This window comes from Anolis sagrei, chromosome 6 (genome assembly GCF_037176765.1).
Source record: "Anolis sagrei isolate rAnoSag1 chromosome 6, rAnoSag1.mat, whole genome shotgun sequence".
Classification (NCBI taxonomy): domain Eukaryota; kingdom Metazoa; phylum Chordata; class Lepidosauria; order Squamata; family Dactyloidae; genus Anolis; species Anolis sagrei.
In genome coordinates, this window is record NC_090026.1 from 21,322,261 (window position 1) to 21,343,003 (window position 20,743).

Here is a 20,743-nt window from a genome sequence, read left to right on the forward strand (position 1 = left end):
GGGGGGGTTAGGACTTTGGAGGAGGGGTGGGTATTCCCACAGTTTTCCAGGCTAATTTAGGCCGGAAAACTGTGGGAATGGTGTCTGGACTGCAGTCCAGACACCAGAAGTAGTAGGTTTATCCCACACCTTCCAAGAAGGCATGGAATAAACCCACTATCAAATGAATTCTCCACAAACCAGGGTTTTTCTGGAAGTTTTCCTGGAAATTAATTCTCCACAAACCAGGAAGTTTCTGCATAAAGGGGGTGTCTAGATCCACCCTGGGTCTCTTGACCTTTTTTGGAAGGTCTTTTGGAAGTGGATTTTATAGTCCTGATTTGGGGGCAATTTGCAAATTCTCATGCTTGCATTCCCATCTGGGAATAATATGGGAAGGGAACTATTCCTTGGCAGAGCTCTGGATTGAAGGATGTGGTTGGAATGGGACACTGGAAGAGTAAGTACTGGAAACAACTGGAGGACTAAATGCTGGAATCCACAGATCTAGAATTCCAAAAGCTTTTTAGTCTTTTCTTATATGGATAATGCAGATATAGGAAGAGCTGTACCTGTTGCCATTCTGCTTTCCAAACAAGAAGAGAGTCCTGGGGAAAAGCACCTTCTTCATCCTTATCATATCTGAATTTATTATATCTCTGTCTAAAGAACCTCATGATTACTCAAGAATCATATGGACCTCCAGATGTTGCTGGACTACAACATCCAGTGCTTTCTTCTCGTATGCTGTATTAGCTGATGGCTGCTGGGAGTTATAGTCAAGCAAACATTTAAAAGGAGGAATGAAATCCTCCCACAAACTTTTCTGCATGAGCTGCAATGCATGCATACAACGACCTTGTGAGGTAGCCCTCTACCTGAATGGAAATCACATAGATTGGCACTCTACTCCACTAGTTTTTAGAGCCACAACCGGAAGTAACTTGACTCTTAGGGCCAAAGCCAAGCTCAGCTCCGCCGCTGGCCACAAGGTCAAATCCTGTGCAGAACGTGGCATCGGCAGCAAGGAACAGGGCAGCCTTCGCAATCTCTTCAGGGTTCCCCAACCGTCCCATAAGCTATGGACACAATGGAGAAGACAAAAGGTGATGCAAAATTAGTGCTTGAGGATAATCTGATGGGTAGACACAAACACATCTCTATTCCATTTGTTTCCTTCATTGTCTTTACAACAAATAGTACCTCAAATGTTTAGAATTATAGAGTTGGATGAAACCTCGTGGGCCATCCAGTCCAACCTCCTGCCAAGAAGCAGGACAATCGCGTTCAAAGCAGCCCCAACAGATGGCCATCCAGCCTCTGTTTAAAAGCCTCCATAGAAGGAGCCTCCACCACACTTTGGTGTAGAGCAGGGGTCCTCAAACTATGGCCCGGGGGCCGGATGCGGCCCTCCAAGGTCATTTACCCGGCCCTTACTCAGGGTCAACCTAAGTCTGAAATTACTTGAAAGCACACAACAACAACAATCCTATCGCAGCCAAAAGTAGGCCCACACTTCTCACTGAAATACTAATAATTTTATATTTGTTGAAATTGTTCTTCATTTTAATCATTGTATTGTTTTTAAGTGTTTTTGTACTACAAATAAGATACATGCAGTGTGCATAGGAATTCATTCATGTTTTTTTCAAATTATAATCTGGCCCTCCAACAGTTTGAGGGACTGTGACTTGGCCCTCTGTTTAAAAAGTTTGAGGACCCCTGGTGTAGAGAGTTCCACTGCTGGGCAGCTCTCACAGTTAGGAAGTCCTTCCTAATGTTCAGGTGGAATCTCCTTTCCTGTAGTTTGAAGCCATTGCTCCGCGTCCTAGTCTTCACGGTAGCAGAAAACAAGCTTGCTCCCTCCTCCCTATAACTTCCTCTCACATATTTATACATGTCTATCATGTCTCCTCTCAGCCTTCTCTTCTTCAGGCTAAACATGCCCAGCTCTTTAAGCCGCTCCTCATAGGGCATGTTCTCCAGACCCTTTATCATTTTAGTCACCCTTCTCTGAACACATAAGAGAATCTTATGAAGTCTCAGAAATTAGAAGCTCATATTCCAAAAGATTTCCAGTGCTTACATTTCAAATGACCATCTGAAATACCTTTTCCCTTTCAGTAAAAACATTCATAGTTAAACCTCCACATTTGCTGGGATTAGGACACAGGACCCTTGCAAAACTAGAAAAGCCACAAATGAAAAAATACTACTAAACCACCCAGCACAAACCTTACCAATTTTCTTGAGAACTTCGTCATGAATTCGCACTGGAGAACCCAACAGACATGTTAATCCAATCCGTGAATAATCAAATACACAAAGTTAAACTGGCAAATGTAACAAACCAACTTAAAAAAAACCCCAGCTAAATTATGTATATCTGCAAAATTGCACATCAGGTGGAGGATGCAATTTCTGGCTTTTCTTCATGTCCGCAGAATTGTAATGGTGTTTTTACAGAGTGTTGTACCTGCAGTTCTTTGTACAAACTAGAAATCCATCCTATCCCGTAGCCCCAGGTCCCTCATGCACTTGCCTGATGACCTTTTGCTTTCTGGATTACTTCCTCTGGATCGGGTGCTTCGCTTGCCACCCTTGCCCATGCTGGAGTCCAGATATTGCCAGGTGAAATGCTAGAATTCAAATCATTAGGATTTTTTAAATGTTGGCAATAGCAACCATCTCAAGCCCCTACTAGTTATTTATTGTGTATATAATTCAGATTTCTTACTGTATTGTATATGTGGTGTGTTGGTATGCAGTTTACTTAACTTCTTTGTTGTGGGAGGGGCTGCAGACCATGTAATCAGAATTGGGCATGTTCAGGACTCAATTTTAGATCGGCAGGTGCCTTTAGACTTCAGTAAGAACAGTTTGTTTTTAGAAGCCATTAGACTCTTAGGGCCCTTCCACACAGCGCTATATCCCAGAATATCAAGGCAGAAAAACTCACATTATCTGGGTGCAGACTCAGATAACCCAGTTCAAAGCAGATATTGTGGGATTTTCTACCTTGATATTCTGGGATATAGGGCTGTGTGGAAGGACCCGTAGACTTCAGTGGAGGTGTTTGCTTTGAGAAGCCAGTAGAGAAGTTTGCTTTCAGACTTCAATGCAGGAACAGTATGCTTCTAGACTTATTAGACCAGGGGTCCTCAAACTAAGGCCCAAGGGCCAGATGCGGCCCTCCAGGGTCATTAACATGGCCCTCACTCAGGGTCAACCTGAGTCTGAAACAACGGTACTTGAAAGCACACAACAACAATCCTCTCATCAGGCAAAAGTAAGCCCACACTTCCCATTGAAATACTAATAAGTTTATATTTGTTAAAAAAAATCTTTATTTTAATTATTGTATTGTTTTAAAGTGTTTTTTGCACTACAAATAAGGTATGTGCAGTGTGCATAGGAATTAATTCATTTTTTTTTCAAATTATAATCCGGCTCTCCAATAGTTTGAGGAACTGTGACCTGGCCATCTGTTTAAAAAGTTTGAGGGCCCCTGTATTAGACTTTCAAAACAAAGAGATGCCTTTATTCTAAGGAAGATGTCCTGTGTTGCCTACACAGAGAAACTACTTAAAATTCTATTGTAATTGGATTCATATGCAAAGTGCCTGTATGCTGTACACATGAAGTTTGTGAGTAAACCAACTATTTTGCTTTTAAAGAAGACTGCTTAATTTCTCTCTTGAGAGCATGTTTTAAAGGAAGATATATTTTAAGGGAGAGATGTTTTTGGGGCAACTAAAGGAACACTTCTGAAACTCTGCTGTATATATTTCCAGAAAAGGTTACAAATCCTATTTCCCAAATGGTTATAGAGATTCGCATTTTCCAATATTTAAAGGAAGGAAGCCAAGTTTGGATGGGGCATCACAGAAGAGTAAGCAAATCTGTTTCCACTTGGTGAGCTGTGTCAAGATTCCTTGAAGTATAATACCCTACCCCCCCCCCCCCCCCACACACACACACAGGGGCGGCTCAACCCATTACGCAAAGTAAGCATTTGCAGTATAATTGATTTTGCCCAGGGGTGCTCTTGAGGCGCTCTTGGGGGGAAATAGACCTTGACATATGCGAGTTGTAGTTACTGGGATGTATATTTCACCTACAATCAAAGAGCATTCTGAACTCCACCAATGATGGAATTGAACCAAATATGGCACATAGAACTCCCACAATGAACAGAAAATATATATATCAGTGATTGGTTGGGGGGGGGGGGGGCAAAATACTGTTTGCTTACCGTTGCAAATTATCTAGGGCCGCCTCTGCACACACACACACACACACACAGCTTCAATATGTTATCTGTGAATTTTATTTCTACGTTTCACAAGTTTCTAGTTCTCAACAGGGAAATAGATAGGCAGCTGATGTTAGCTTATAGGGAAAGCTCCTCCTCTATTGCTCTCTTTGTCTGTCCCTCCTTGTCTCCTCCAATTTCTTGAGTAAGTGCCCTTTCAGACCGGCCCTATATCCCAGGATCTGATTCCAGGTTTTCTGTTTATCCCAGATTATCTGGCAGTGCGGACTCATATAATCCAGTTTAAACCAGAAAAGCTGGAATCATATCCTGGGTTATAGGGCCTGTCTGGAGAGGCCCTTAGGCTGATATTCTCAGGATAACCTCTACTTTCCTAAATTAGAGACTTCATGGGTGTTTTATCTCTCTTCTCTTTTGTTCTCCGTAGAGTTGAGGGAGACGTAATAGCAGCTTGTAACAGACATAGTGAAATACATATGTTTCCCTAACTTTCCTATTTTAGAAATTTAGTTCTTTCCAGTAAACGTTTTTCTAACGTTTAATTGCTTTAATTGCTTAAGCTCATTTACAGTATATACTTGAGTTTAAGTCTGAAAAAGCTTATACTCGAGTCAAGGTTATTTATTATTTTACTTTGTTGTTGTTGTTGTTACAAAATTTATTATTTTACGCTATTTTTATTATTATTACATTTCTAATTTAACTTTATTATGATAAAATTATTTATTATTTTACTCTATTATTACTGTAATTATTACCTTTCCATTATTTTACTCTATTATTTTTTACATTTATTATTTTACTCTCTTTATTATTATTGGAAGGATATGTAAGCACATTTACATTTAAAAAGGTTAGGATAATGGTTTAATCAGAGTTGGACTGTTTTATCTTAAATTACAGTTTTATGTAAATATTCACAAACATTTAACTTACTGATGCCTCAATTAATGTATTTTTTTATTTTTATTTCTATCTATTTTTATTTTGAAATGTACCAGTAACTGCTGTATTTCTCACCTCTGGCTTATACTCGAGTCAATACATTTCCCCAGTTTTCTGTGGTAAAATTAGGTGCCTAGGCTTATATTTGGGTCGGCTTTTATACGGCACTCTCCCAACCTGCTCAGAAGCTTCTGCTTTGCTCCGCTCTGCTATTGTTGTTGCTGCTTATTTTAAAATGCTTTTTATTTTTGAAATCTCTAGATTTAAGGTATATTGAAATCCTAAGAATGTTTTTCAAAATACCTCGAATTTGCTGCCAAGATGAGAATGGACAGGGTGAGGAGAGGTCACTGGGCAAATCTCCACCTCAACCAGTAAATGATTGGCTAGAGTGGACAATTGGGAAGGACACTGGGAGCAGATGATCAAAACATGTGGAAGACCAAAATGTGTGAGCCATTACGATGTCCTGGTAATTTTCAGAGAAAAGAAAAGGACAATTTGTTTCAGTTCTCAAAAACTCATTGATCCAAGAAACCGAATCCTTACTTGTTGATAGTCCTCTACTAACAACAGTCTTACCTGTTGACTCGGACACAATATTTGCTCTCATCGATGGCCAGGGCTTTTGTCATTGCACTAATAGCACCCTACAAGTTAAAAGAGTTGATTTATTATACTTGTATTTGAAATGTTTCTATACCGTCTTTAGAGGCAGAACCTCTCATAAAGCAGTCCATTGAGCAAAACATTGAAACAATGCAATATAAAATAAGAATTGATGAAAGACTACATTAAAAAAAAATAGCCAGACTATTTGACCAACCACATCTCCCACTACAGACCAACTTGGACACTGCGGTCATTGGTGGAGCCCCCCCCCCCTCTCAGCCCCACCCCTGCCCCAAGCACAGCTGGTGGGAACGAGAGAAAGGGTTTTCTCCATGGCTGCGCCCCACCTCTGGAACCCCTTACCTAAGGAGTTAAAGATGGTCCCCTCCCTCCCTGCTTTCAAGATAAAACTGAAGACGTGCCTTTGCTCACTGGCTTATGAGGAGGAGGAGTTGGAGTTGGTAATACTACCATTATACCTCTGATTAATAGCTATGATCCGTATCTGTGCCCTGCTCACCCCACCAGCTCAATAGATATCTTGAGCAATGATGAATCTATTTGCTGCTTTTGTCCGATGTTTAATGTTTTGTCTTATGTCTGTTATAACAGACTGTGTTTTTTTTAATTTAATTTTAGTTGTTAAGTCATAATTTGTTGTTATATGTTGGGGTATTAATTTTGGTTAGCATGGATGTATTGTTATTGTATTCAGGCATTGAATGTTTGCCTTTTATGTTTGGAATCTGCCCTAAGACCCTCCAGGGAGATAGAGTGGAATATAAATAAATTATTATTATTACTACTACTAGCCATCCCCTGCCATACATTGCTGTGGCCCAGTCTGTGTATATGTGTTCTGTGTGTGTATATGTGTGTATATATATTTGTGTATATATGTATATATGTGGTTTTGCGCATACATTGTATTGTAATTTTTGTTTTTTGGCGTTTTAAGTCTCTTCTGCTGTTTTTCAGTGTTTTTATGAGTGATGGTCACTAGTTGGCCTGAGAGGTGTCTTGTGTCCAAATTTGGTGTCAATTCATCCAGTGGTTTTTGAGTTATGCTAATCCCACAAACGAACATTACATTTTTATTTATATAGACTAGCCATTCCCTACCATGCATTGCTGTGACCCAGACTGTGTATATGTGTTTTGTGTCTGTATGTGTGTGCATATATTTGTGTATGTGTGTGTTTGCGTATATATATATATGTGTGTGTGTGTGGGTGTGTGTGTGGTTTTGCGCACCACGTGTTGCTGTGGCCCAGTCTTAGTATATGTGTTTTGTATGTGTATTTGTGTGTGTATATATTTGTATATGTGTGTTTGTGTATGTGTGTGGTTTTGTGCATATGTTGTAATTAATTTTTGTGGGGTTTTTTTTTTGCTTTTTAAGTCTCTTTGGCTGTGTTTTTCAGTGTTTTTATGAGTGATGGTCATTCTTTGGCCTGATAGGTGAATTGTGTCCAAATTTGGTGTCAATTTGTCTAGTGGTTTTTGAGTTATGTTAATCCCACAAACAAACATTTCATTTTTATTTATATAGATTATCAAACACTAAATATCACAATGTAAAAGAAAGGCGTACAATTCAATCAAAGTGAGTTGAAAAACCATTTGGCCCCTGTCCATAATCAGGAAGGGAGTCAAGAAAACTGGTTTTAATAAGGATGGGCTACCAAAGAAAAGCCCTGCCTTCCTCATATCTCAGCTGTTCCAACTGTGGTACAAGGGGTAACATCCGTGGTCTCCAAAAGTAACTTTCTGACCATTGGGCAGTATCTGATTAGAAGGAAACAATAACAACCTGGCCTGTCTTTAACAGGCTTGGAGACAAGCTTCATTCCTTACGGCTAAAAGTCACTGCAGCAGTAGCTTTTAAGAAATGTTGGCAACCCTTGTGGATGTGGGGATAATTTCAAGTCCTATTGCTCCAGCCTACCTTGCTTGAGGTATAGGGTACACAGTGCTTTTGCCCAGTAATATGGACTATACTGCAGAGATTGATGATGTTCCCTTTTGTTTTTCGAAGGTAAGGCAGAGCATACTGCAAATAAAAAAGAGAGAAATTGAGGTGAAAGAAGAATATACCAACCATATAACTGAACAACCTCTTATCATTAGGCAGACTGAGACAACTCTCTCAGGTTTGGAGTCAGATGTTTTTAATTATTTGTTTACTTTATATTTTGAGTGGACCCTCACCAAGGTAACAACAACAACAAAACAATGACTTTATTTGTTACCTGCCTTTCCTTGTGACTCCAGACAGAGTACAACACAATTAAAATACACAGATAAACCACAAAATCATTGAATACATATATTAAAACACAGAACAACGATTTGCCTTCTATGTCTCAGTCTCCTCCCAAAAGGAAATCAGTGTTCAACATGAGCAGTATGGAGCAGATGAGGCAATAGAGGAAATGCAACCTGATAAGAGTAGTCTATCAATGCCCGGCTACTCTAAATGAATTCAAGTCTCCAGGGCAAGATGAACTACATCCAAGAGTATTGAAGAAACAACTAGAAGTAATTTCAGAACCACTGCCATTAGTATCTGAGAATTTTAGAGACAAAGAGAAATCCCAGCAGACTGAAGGAGGGAAGAGACTTAGCACAGCTAGGGTTGTATAGACCTATTAATCTATGCAATGAGGACTATAAAATATTTACTAAGATTCTGGCGAATAGACTGGAAACAATAATGCCAAAAATAATTTTCAAAAGGTCAATATGGAGTTGTGGAGGGAAAAAGAATTGGGGATCACATTAAAAATGTGGTAATTGCAATGGATCATGCAAATTCAAATAAGAAAAAAATGGAATTCTTAAATTGGATGTCTATAAAGCTTTTGATAAAGTGAATCATGGGAGAATTTTTTTGAAAAACACTGCAACGATAGTATAGTAACTGTAAAGCAAGAACATGGGTGAATGATGGAAGAACAGGAGAAATACCAATCTTAAATGATACAAACAATGTTGACCACTATGCCCAACTCTATTTGTAATAACTATAGAAATATTAGCTAATAGTATCAGTGATAGCCCTAACTGGATAGTTTATGAAGTAGAGAAGGACGGAATAGAGAAGGAAAAAATAAGACTGAATCTTTTTGTGGATGATACAATGCTTATTACAACTCAACAATTATTTATGGTGAAAGATATGATTTTAAAAATGGAGGGATTTAAGAATTTATGAGGATTATATGATAACATCAACAAATCAGAGATACTGTGCCTTAATACCCCACCAAGGGAACAATTGGAGATCAAGAACAAAAACCCGAAGAGTATAGTTAAGGGGAATTATAAGAAAATATGGAAAGCAGTAGAGAAACAATTCAAGAAATAGGAAGTGAAAACATTAACAAGAGTGGGTAAAATAAGGGCCTTAAAAATGCTTATAATACCAAAAATGTTATATCTATGTATTGTCGAAGGCTTTCATGGCCGGAATCACTCAGTTCTTGTGGGTTTTTTCGGGCTATATGGCCATGTTCTAGAGGCATTTCTCCTGACGTTTCGCCTGCATCTATGGCAAGCATCTGAGGATGCTTGCCATAGATGCAGGCGAAACGTCAGGAGAAATGCCTCTAGAACATGGCCATATAGCCCGAAAAAACCCACAAGAACTGAATGTTATATGTATTCCAAACATTACCAAATACAGTGGAAATGGAGGTGTTAAAGATATGAGATAGAAGAATTGAAAAATGGACAGTTAAAGGAAAAAGGCCCAGAATAAGAGATAAATGGTTAAATGCAAAAGAGGAAGAATGAGGCCGGGGAATACCAAGTTTAGAAGCATATCATGATGCATTTCAAATTAAGATGGTTAAAAATACAGTATACTAGGGAAAAATATGGAAAAATAATAAATAATATTAAAGAAAAAGAATATATTTAAGGAATGGAATAGGAGAGAAGCAACAGAATGTAAAGAACTGTTTAAAGGAACAAAAAAGTGTGGAAAAAAGAAAGAAGAAATTAGAATAATTTCTTCATACAATGAGAATAAGCTGGCAGCAATATGGCAAATTAATCACAACAATGATATAAATATAGGCAGAACATTGAGATTAATCCAAAGTTAAGGGAGAAGACTAGTTAAGGACTTGTATACAGAAGATGGAAATCCTGTAGAGCAAAAAGAAATTCAGAACTAGATAGGACCAGGAAATTGGATCCAAAGTTGGGCTATAAGACAAAATATTTATAGACAGAGGGAGAAACTTAGGGAACAAGACGGTCCATTTGAGAAGGTAATTAGGAAATGTCTGAGAGATGAGAAAAAAGTGACAGGAGACTTGTATACAAACAAATTATAAGGGTAAAACAGGAAATAATAGAGGAAATATTGCAAACATGGAAAATGGGTATTGAAATTCTGAGGAAAATATCCAAAGGGGAAAAAGTATTATAGTAAAGGAAAAATATGCTGTACTAAGGGAAGTAAGAAGGAAAATGCTACAAAAATGGTACAGGATTCCTGCACAACTTTTACGTTTTTTACGAGGGGTAAAAGACAGGTGTTGGCATGGTTGTGTGTTTAATTGCATGATATGGGAATGTGATAAAGTACAGGCATACTGGAGATAAATTAATAGAATGTTAAATCTTCAAATAATAATCAATAAAAACGTATTACATGCAAGGATACCAGGAGTGTATAATGTGCAAAAGGAAAGAGTGGTTGACACATGAATAGCACGTGCTCAAATTGTTTTTGCAAAGGATTGGAAAGATAAAACAAAATGGACTCTGACAAATTAGTATAATTGTATAGTTAATATGTTAAATGTGGAAATATCAAATTGTAAATTGAATAATATAGATAAAATAGAAAATGATATGATCATTAAAAATATGTGAGATCCTGTTAGGAATTGCTTAGAGAATATATTAAGATGTGGAGTGGAAAAGCTGAGAATAAGACGAATTTTTCAAATGTAATTTCTGTACATTTGTACAAACTGTACATCCAACAGGAAGGGTGGAGGGTGGGAAGATGGTAAAACAATAAATTAAACACCAGTAAATAAAATTGAAAAAAATGTGGATTTTTTATACTGTGTGGAAGGAACCTGGGTTATATGGCTGTGTGGAAGGGCCCTCTATAATCCAGTTCAAAGCAGATAATCTGAGTTCTGATCATGGATATGGGTGAAGGTATTCTACAAACTTTTGGCTAAATAATTGTCTCAAGGCAAACAACAACCTATATGAGTGGTTACCCAGTGGTAGAGATCATGATTTATTCACTCTGGTAGTAACTGTCAATCAATGATAAGAAAGTGCATGCAAAAGGCTTAGGTTCACCCCACTGCATTTCTAGGTACATCTGGGAAACATCTGAATCCCTGCAGAGCTACTACCAGTCTTCCCCAGACCTGGGGTCATCTTGGAGTGCTAGACTACAATTCCCATCCTCTCACCTACATAGCAGTGATGAACCCATCTTGCTTGATTGGGGCTGATGATAATACTCAGCTGGGTCAGTTTGTTGGACTGCAGTTCTGAGAATTTCTTTCCACTGCCTACACTGGCTAGAGATGCTGGGATGCACAGTCCAATATTTCCTGAGCAGCTGCATGGCTCCATCACTAAACTCAAGGGAATGAGGGTCTGATGTTATATAAAGCAGCTTCCTGTGAATTTTTTTTGATATTAATCACCTTAGATGCTAAGAAGGTGCCGACAACATTGATGTCCATGACACAGTGGAATTCTTCTGTAGTGACGTTATCAATTGGTTTGGTGCTGGGATCTGTGGGCAGGTAGATATAAAAAAGAAGAGAATTTCACAGGAGAGCCAGAATAATTCCGTCTCTTTGTTTATTATACCATTTTCATAAAAATGTACTTATTCCCGTCACTGTGATTTATTTGTAAGGGTCACTATGAAGGAACTGCCATTGAAAGGCTCCACAAATGTAAAAATACATTATTAGATACCAAAGTCAGAATTATCTATTGCATTATTGAGAAAGCTATACAGCAGAGCAAACTGATAGGAAAGGGATCATGTTATTTGAAATATGACACTACATGAGAGCTTCATGTATACACCAAAAACGATAAGCTGGCCTGCGAGCAAAACAAGTTTGAACTCTCACTGGAAGCCAAAATCACTAACAGAGGCATTATACTTTGGACATATTGTGAGATGATATGATTCACTGGCCATCTGTGTATATGTGTGTATATATATTTGTGTATATGTGTATATATGGTTGTTTGCGTATACATGTGGTTTTGCACATGCGTTGTAATGTATTTTTGTTTTTTGGCTTTTTAAGTCTCTTCTGCTGTGTTTTTCAGTGTTTTCATGAGTGATGGTCACTTGTTGGCCCGATAGGTGTCTTGTGTCCAAATTTGGTGCCAGTTCATCCAGTGGTTATTGAGTTATGTTAATCCCACAAACGAACATAACATTTTTATTTATATAGATTAGAAAATGTAATAATGCTTGGTAAAGTGGGAAGCAGTAGAAAAAGGAAGAGACTGCATTCATGTCCCCTGTCAGGATCACCCTATGAATGCTTTCCTCAGAAGTGACTTTGCCAGTTTCTTCCTTTGAAATAGAACTTATTTCAAATACATAATTATTTAGAGTTCATATCTTGACATGTCATATTAGATCCTGTACTAGCAAGGATGTGCCTCTTGCTTGAGTCCAAAGGCACACTCAGAAGGAATAGACAACACAACTGGCATTAAGTGACTAAGAATTTGAGTTGAGAACCATCAAGTCTCACTTTCTGCCTTCCTACCTGGGTTCGACAGTGGTCTTGGGCAAAACACTCTACCTCTGTGCTTCTGTTTACATTTCAGTGGTATCTCACTGGTATCTCACTAAGCCTAAGGCACCTAATTGAAATAATGGAATGTTCTTTTGGTAGCACATTTCCTTCCCTCTGTTGCCTGTCTTTGGAGTGTAAACTCCAAAAAGCACTAACATCTTCTCTCAAAATTTAATTTCTTATCGGTAATATACGTATGAGGCTGCTGTCTCCCAAGTCGCTGCTGTGCAGTTTTGAAAGTATTCCGTCAATTAATTTGCGATTGCGGTGAAAGAAAAAATGGCTATCACCTTGTGCTTTGCAAGAAAGCAGATCAGTGACCCATTTTTTTTGTGGTTCGAGGGTGTGTTTGGTGCCAATATTTAGACTTTGGACACCGTATGGAGAAGTGTTTAGTTGCAAGGACTATTATCCAAGGGCATTGTGTTGTTGCATGATAATGAACATCCAGACACCACCTCCATACTGTCAGCACCCTCAAAAATTGTTCTTAAATGTTAAAACATCCTCCCTAGAGTCCTGCTCTTGCCCCATAGGATTTTCACCTGTTCGGTCCACTGAAGGAAGCCCTACAAGATTCATGTTTGATAGAGGGGAAGACAGCAGTGCACTCTAATCTCGCCAGCTATTACAAAGATAACCACCTGAAGCCTAACCCTGCCAAAACACAAGTATGTGCTTTCCATTTACGCAACCGTGAAGCCAGCAGGAAATTGACAGTCACCTGGGAAGGTCAAGAACTTGAACATTGTTTCCATCCTAAATATCTCGGTGTCACCTTAGATCGAACACTAGCATATAGGAAACACTGCTTGAACACCAAGCACAAAGTAGCTGCACGCAATAACATCCTGCGAAAACTTACTGGCAGCACATGGGGTGCAGACCCAAAATTAATAAGAACATCAGCCCTGGCCTTGTCTTACTCAACTGCTGAGTTTGCCTGCTCTGTTTGGCATAGGTCTGCCCATGCAAAGCAGGTGAACATAGCATTGAATGAAACATGCAGAATAATCACGGGGTGTCTTAAACCTACACCTGTTGATAAACTCTACAAGGTAGCTGGCATTGCACCCCCTAATGTGTGACAGGAAGTTGGTGCGAAATGTGAGAGAAATAAGGTTGAACACTGAAAGCCATCCACTACATGGCTACCAGCCTCCTCCCAGTAGACTCAAATCAAGGAAAAGCTTTATGAGAACTACCACTCCTCTTGGCGTCCCCCCAGCAACAGCAAGGGTATCCTCCTGGGCAGCTAAATCAGGAAATCCTAACTGGATGCCCCCCCCCCCCCGAGGGTCTTCCTCCAGGGGCAAACCAAGAATGGGCAACTTGAAAATCCCTGAATAGACTCAGAAGTGGAGTGGGCAGATCAAAAGACAACCTGGCAAAATGGCTCTGCCTAAAAGAATCCCATACTTTGTGTGACTGTGGAGCAGAACAGACAACTCTGCATATGTATGCTTATCCATTGTGCCCTGCCTCATATACAGAGGAGGAATTGTTGGAGGCTACACACAATGCCGTTGCCCATTTTTGGTCAAAAGATATTTAGGCGCCTGCACACCTTCTATTTTTATCAGTTTTATACTAATTTATACAATGCTTTTGATACGAAATAAATAAATAAGCACTCGTAGCTCAGCCTAAAACAGTTTAAATAATGGAATGCAAAAACTTGTTGACCAATTGACAAAGTATATGGAAAAAAGCAGGCGATTGTGTTGTATTTGTCTTTTCTGAAAGATGATTAAAATAAATTCCACAGCCAGAGTGCAAATAACTGACTCACATCTGTACATGATGCTATACAAATAAAAGGCGAGAGCAGGATGTCAGACCTCACATCCTCTGAGGATACCTGCCATAGATGCAGGTGAAACTTCAGGAGAGAATGCTTCTAAAACATGGCTATATAGTCTGAAAAACCTACAACAACCCACTGTCAACTAACTATCAAAGGAATATAGACATTGGCTATGTATGCCAGTAAACACCAGACTGCATTGTTGCATTTCATCCACAGCCCCTAGACCTGTCCTTTAACACATACTAAAAAGCCCCAGGCACAAAAAAAGGGACCACCCCAATTTTTCCCGGGCAGGCATTGGGGATTGACTTACACACTGCAGCATTGTTCACCAGGCAGTCAAGTTGTCCATAAAGTTCAATAGTCACAGCAACCAGATTCTATGGAAATGGACAAGGTTAGCAAAAGTGAAGAAATGAAGCATGGGAGGTGGTTAGCAAAAGATGAAACACAATTCTTTTATGTTTACATTTGAAAGCTGCCCCAGGCAGCCTTCCATAATTTCACATATGCTGATTACAACTCCCACCATCCCCAGCCAAGATAGGTATAATCAGGAAAGAGGTAAGATGCAACCCATATGAAAAACATTGTATTGGGGAAGGCGCTACAACTAAACTGGGACAGTCATCATTCCCACCATTTTAGACTTCATCTTCCAAAATCCATCCACAATCATTGGAGGATCCTGGGATGTTATCTAAATAACTACATTTTCAAGTCCAGGTTTAAGAATGGATTTGTGCTAAGGGAAAACTGGTTTCGAAGCCACTAATGAAGCATAGTGTGGTAGCACTGGACAATGACACTAAAGACCAGGTTTCAATTCCCCCTTGCTCATGGAAACCCAGTGGGTGACCTTGGGCGAGTCACATATTTTCAGTCCCAGAAAGCTCTATGATAGCGTCGCTTTGGGGTTGTCATAAGTCAGAGATAGCATAAAGGCACATAACAACAAAGAGGCTCTCCCAAACCAACATCTTTCCCCATAGGCCTACCTGAATAGCTTTCTCACAACGAACATCGCAGATCTGAAAGTAAACTTCCCCAGGGCCCCCACAAAACTCCGATTCCTGCACAATCTTCTTCCCTTGTTCTTCTGCAAAGACAGTTGCAAACAAGAGTCCATGAGGAGTTTGGAGGGCAGTTCCAGTTCCAGTTGATGAAGGAGTAAGACAATACTGCCTCCTTGTCTCTGGATTGACTTGCCATTCAGCCATGAGACAATGGGTCACCTTTAGTTGAGACTAACCAACAGAATGCAAGCCTCTATCGGAACCCATACTTGGTGTCCAATGAGAATTTGAGACACAGAGACTCAACTGGACACAGATCCAACGGTCACTGATATCTACTCTTCGTACTAAGATTAATCCAAGGTCCCACATTCCTACTGTTACAGTGGGTTTTCAGAAAACACACCAGGCAAGCACGAAGCAGAAATCACACAGTTGTTCTTTGATTGCAAATCCCAGCATCCCTAGCCAGTATAGCCACTGGTCAGGAAAGCTGGGAGTCTCAGTTAAGCAACAACTAGAGAACCACATGCTTCCTACTTCCCCCCTACTATTTGTACACACAGAACAATCATAGCAGTTTTGAACCACTTTAACTACCATAGTTCTATAATGTGGAATGTTGGGATTTGTAAGTTGGTGAAATATTGTACGTAGAATTCTGTACTAGAGAGTTCTATAGTGAACAAACAGACACTTTCTATCAGAGAACACTATCTTTCCCAACTGCAAATAACAATATTCTATAGGGCAGAAAATACAGGGAAGCAGTTCCGCCTAGTGCTGGAAATTAGCATTGGTCTAGACTGGAGCAAAGGAGAAAAATGTCTGTAAGGAATTGCAGTAGACCTTCTACATTTGCTGGAGTAAGGGGCTCTGGGCCCCTGCAGAAGTGGGGAAACTGTGGATTAAAAAACATTGGGTTTTTTTAAAAAAGTGGGATCACCTCTCTTTAAGTATCTAGGTCCTCCAGTGAAACTCTATGTATAAAGTTGTGTTGGTGGACCTAGAGATCACCTAAGACATCATATTAATCAATTATGAAGTACACATGGTATGACCTTCAATGACTCAATACCAGGTCATGTTTTAATGTGGACCAAACATACTTGCAGTTGGTACATTTGCAAAGAATTGGATTGTCACTTCTGCATCCACATATTTTGATCTCCATGGAAAATTCTTGTACCAAATCCAAGCAGATACAAATGACATTGTTCTCATTCTTGCATTTCTTCCCCTTAGCAGAACCTCTTTCTGCCTCAAATAGGATAAAAATAGGATTTTAAAAAACACTGATTCTGTCTTTTATTTGTCTACATGATGATTGGTGACTTGCTATTCCTGGACTCCAGGTCCTATCAGCCTTCCCATTCATGACCAATGATCAGAGAAGGGATGGTTACAGCTCCATGCTCACATCCCTGTAGTTTAAACACACTAATATGGAAACAATAGACTTTCTCATAATGTTTAAGTATGAGGGGTGGGAGGAAATCTCACCTTCACATTCTGGGGCACAGAACACCACTTTGGCTCCTTGGTGGACTGGGAAGGTAGAAGGGGATAAATGAATGCCAGACAAAATCTATCATCTCTGTTCACACATGCACATTAATGGAATAAAATTATACACACACACACACACACACACACACTTACTATTCCATTACTGATAAAGCATCCCTTATTTGAAAATCTGAAATACTCAAAAATCCAAAACCGTCTACATAAGTGGATGAGACATTGACATCTTTACTTTCTTGTGGTTCAGTGTACACATTCCAATATCAAAATTATTTAAAATATTGTACAAAATGACGATGATGATGATCAGCAGCAGCTGCTGCAGCAGTAAATGCTGGTATTCCAAAAACTTGGGGGGAAATCCAAACTACTTATTAGGGCTGTGCACGGTACTGTTTTTCAAAACGGGATTTGGTACATTTGGCAGATCCAGCAACTGAATGTCCAGATGGTGGGGCCCAAATTTACTTGGCCAAAATGGATCATGTGGGCACCAAAAACAGCTACTTTTAGCTGTGCCATAGCCCCAACCAGGAACAGGGATTTCCCCCCTTAACCTTGCCTGAGCCTATCAGAGCAAGAAAGTGGATCATGTGTATTTTTGCCAAACTGGTCTATATATATCAGGACGAGCAGCTCCATCTTCCTGTGGCCTCCTGGCTTCTGAGATACAGAGATTGTGTGCTAGCTAGCTTTGTGTTCTATCTCAGTGCCATCGCTGCTCTTGAGATCGCCTGCTGTTGGACCCAATTCCAATTAAATTTTCTTAGTTTCATATCTTTCAGTCCTTCTTTTTACTATTTCACTAGGGAAGTGTGTGTGTGTGTGGGGGGGGGGTGCATTTTGGTAAGGGGGCTGTGAAAGGGCATTTTTGCTTAAATATTGGGGTGGTTTAGTGAAGGGAGGGGATAGCTTGACTCCCTTAAGGTCCCACAGGGAGAATTGAATTCCTCTCCAGCCCGATCTATTTTCATAGAATTATAGATTTATAGAATCATAGAGTTGGAAGAGAGAGACCTCGTGGGACATCCAGTGCAACCCCCTGCCAAGAGCAAGACAATCACGTTCAAAGCACCCCCAACAGATGGCCATCCAGCCTCTGTTTAAAAGTCTCCATAGAAGGAGCCTCCACCACACTTCAAGGTAGAGAGTTCCACTGCTGAACGGCTCTCACAGTCAGGAAGTTCTTCCTAATGTTCAGGTGGAATCTCCTTTCATGTAGTTTCAAGCCATTGTTCCGCGTCCTAGTCTCAAGAGCAGCAGAAAACAAGCTTGCTCCCTCCTCCCTGTGACTTCTTTTCACATATTTATACATGGCTCTTGTCATGTTTCCTCTCAGTCTTCTCTTCTGCAGGCTAAACATGCCCAGCTCTTTAAGCCGCTCCTCATAGGGCTTGTTCTCCAGACCCTTGATCATTTTAGTTGCCCTCCTCTGGACACATTCCACCTTGTCAACATCTCCATTCAATTGTGGTGCCCAGAATTGGGCAGAGTATTCCAGGTGTGGTCTGACCAAAGCAGAATAGAGGGGTAGCATGACTTCCCTGGATCTAGGCACTATACTCCTATTGATGCAGGCCAAAATCCCATTGGCTTTTTTAGCTGCAGCATCACATTGTTGGCTCATGTTTAATTTGTTGTCCACAAGTACTCCAAGATCTTTTTCACGTGTACTGCTGTTGAGCAAGGCATCACCCCCCATTCTGTATCTTTGCATTTCATTTTTTCTGCCTAAGTGTAGTATCTTGTATTTGTCTCTGTTGAACTTCATTTTATTAGTTTTGGCCCATCTCTCTAATCTATTAGGATCATTTTGAATTCTGCTGCTATCTTCTTGAGTATTGGCTATCCCTCCCAATTTGGTCTAGGGGATGCTGGGAGCTGTAGTCAGTTTGTTGGGGGAGTCGTTTTTGTGCATGCGCTGTAGCATCTTTGTGCTTTTTAGGCTTTTTAAGTCCCAATGTATTGTCGAAGGCTTTCATGGTCGGAATCAATGGGTTGTTGTAGGTTTTTTTCGGGCTATATGGCCATGTTCTAGAGGCATTTTCTCCTGACGTTTCGCCTACATCTATGGCAAGCATCCTCAGAGGTAGAGGTCATTTTTAAGTCCCTTCTGCTGTGTTTTTATGAGTGGTGGTCACTCGTTGGCCTGATGGGTGTATTGTGCCCAAATATGCTGTCAATTCGTCCAGTGGTTTTTGAGTTATGATAATCCCACAAACGAACATTACATTTTTATTTATATAGATTATAATTAAGTTAAAATTACTCTGTGTGTGTATGTGTGTATGAATGATTTCACACTTGCCAGGTTATAACTATAAGTTATCTAGTAATATTGTATTTCATTCCATACTAGTCGCCGACCAGGCCCGTAGCCAGGATTTCGATTTGGGGGGGGGGGGGGGCTGAGTTTTTTTCGGGGGGGGGCTGAGTTTCGGGGGGGGGGGGCTGAGTCTGAGTGAAAGAGGGTCTACCCTAGCAAACCTTTTGTATCATTACCCCAATACCCCCATGCATATGGGATATATTGAGCATGGTGATCAGATCATGATATGAATAAACATAACAGTTTAAATAATGCACCAGTAAGGCCTTTTCGCGAACTACCATGAGAATTGGGGGGGGGGGGCTGAAGCCTCTCAAGCCCCCCCCCCCCCCCCCCCCCCGGCTACATGCCTGTCGCCAACTCATGATAGCTTCACCCCTCCTTTTTTCACTGAAAAAAATGGGATTAAAAGTGTGCCTAATATGCAATTAAATACAGTATTTACCTTCTCATAATAATTATACTGTAGAATTGGCGCAGTTTGAAACTGCTTTAACTACTGTGAATCAAAGACAGCTAGTGACTTACTAAACTGCAAACCCCAGGATTCCATAGCATTAAGCCATGGCAGTTAAAGTCGGGCCAAACTGCATTAATTCTGCAGAGTAGCTAAACCCTCAAACCTTTCTGCTTGGTTTTTTCAAATATAATATACGTATAATATATTATTTTAATTCCCACCCCAGTTTCTCTCTCTTTCTCTCTCTCTCAACTTACCAAATTCTCTGACAATGGCTTCACCGATGCCCCGGGTGCCCCCGGTTACTATCACCACCTTGTTGGGATACCGCAGCCCAGTTGCCATCGCAGCTCCTCTTACAGTTCTGCCCGATGTTGCCCGCACCCAGCCAACCTTTTAAATACACACAGCACCATGTGGTTTCTTCCACTGAGCATGCACACCCCACAAGATGCCCTGAGAGGATGAGCATCCCTTATCTGGAATTCTTGGGAATAGATGCGTTTTGGCTTTGGATATATTTGCACGTACAGAATAAAATATCTTGTAATATCTCGAGTATGCACAAGAAATTAGTTTATGTTGTGTTTACACCTTGTACACAGAACTGCCTGAGGAAGCCACTCCAAAGCACACAAAGATCAAGATCTCTTCCAGTCAGCAAACCCACAATCCAAGCATCTGAATAAGCGGTTTTGTCCAAATGCCTCTAAAAACTTTGCTTCAGAAATGGAGAAGATCTCAAAACTGCTTGAGATTAAAGAGAGAGGTTTAATCAGGATCAGAGGGATCTAGTGGGTGTAAGAAAAATGCATATTGTAATTCAGCACATTTGAAAGGTAGGTTTTGCAGGGTTACCAGAAATGTTTTGCTGAGCATAAAGGATATGGCATTGGATAATAAATATGGACCAGTTCTTTGATTCATGTTAATTCTGTTTCCTCAAACTTGGAAATAAATGGAAGCAC

At 40.1% G+C, this 20,743-nt stretch overlaps 1 protein-coding gene across 1 annotated transcript; it reads right to left on the reverse strand.

Annotated features, from left to right (window-relative positions):
* Positions 1-20,139, reverse strand: LOC132777922 (17-beta-hydroxysteroid dehydrogenase 14-like). Its single transcript, XM_067469891.1, has 9 exons — positions 20,033-20,139; positions 16,963-17,007; positions 15,442-15,542; positions 14,757-14,823; positions 11,506-11,597; positions 7,761-7,865; positions 5,783-5,850; positions 2,522-2,618; positions 1-1,058 (listed from the first exon to the last, which is right to left on the reverse strand). Exons 1-9 carry the CDS (start codon positions 20,118-20,120, stop codon positions 894-896), a joined length of 828 nt encoding a protein of 275 aa, XP_067325992.1. The 5' UTR covers positions 20,121-20,139; the 3' UTR covers positions 1-893.
* Between the last annotated feature and the right edge of the window lie 604 nt (positions 20,140-20,743).

What these genes read in the sequence shown, in the direction of transcription:
- LOC132777922 (XM_067469891.1), bottom strand. Translation starts at nt 20,120, where the DNA reads ATGGCAACTGGGCTGCGGTATCCCAACAAGGTGGTGATAGTAACCGGG. An exon ending in AGCCATTGTCAGAGAATTTG is followed by an intron (nt 17,008 to 20,032) that starts GTAAGTTGAGAG and finishes CTACCTTCCCAG; the next exon opens with TCCACCAAGGAGCCAAAGTG. An exon ending in GCACCTTCTTAGCATCTAAG is followed by an intron (nt 7,866 to 11,505) that starts GTGATTAATATC and finishes TTTTATTTGCAG; the next exon opens with TATGCTCTGCCTTACCTTCG.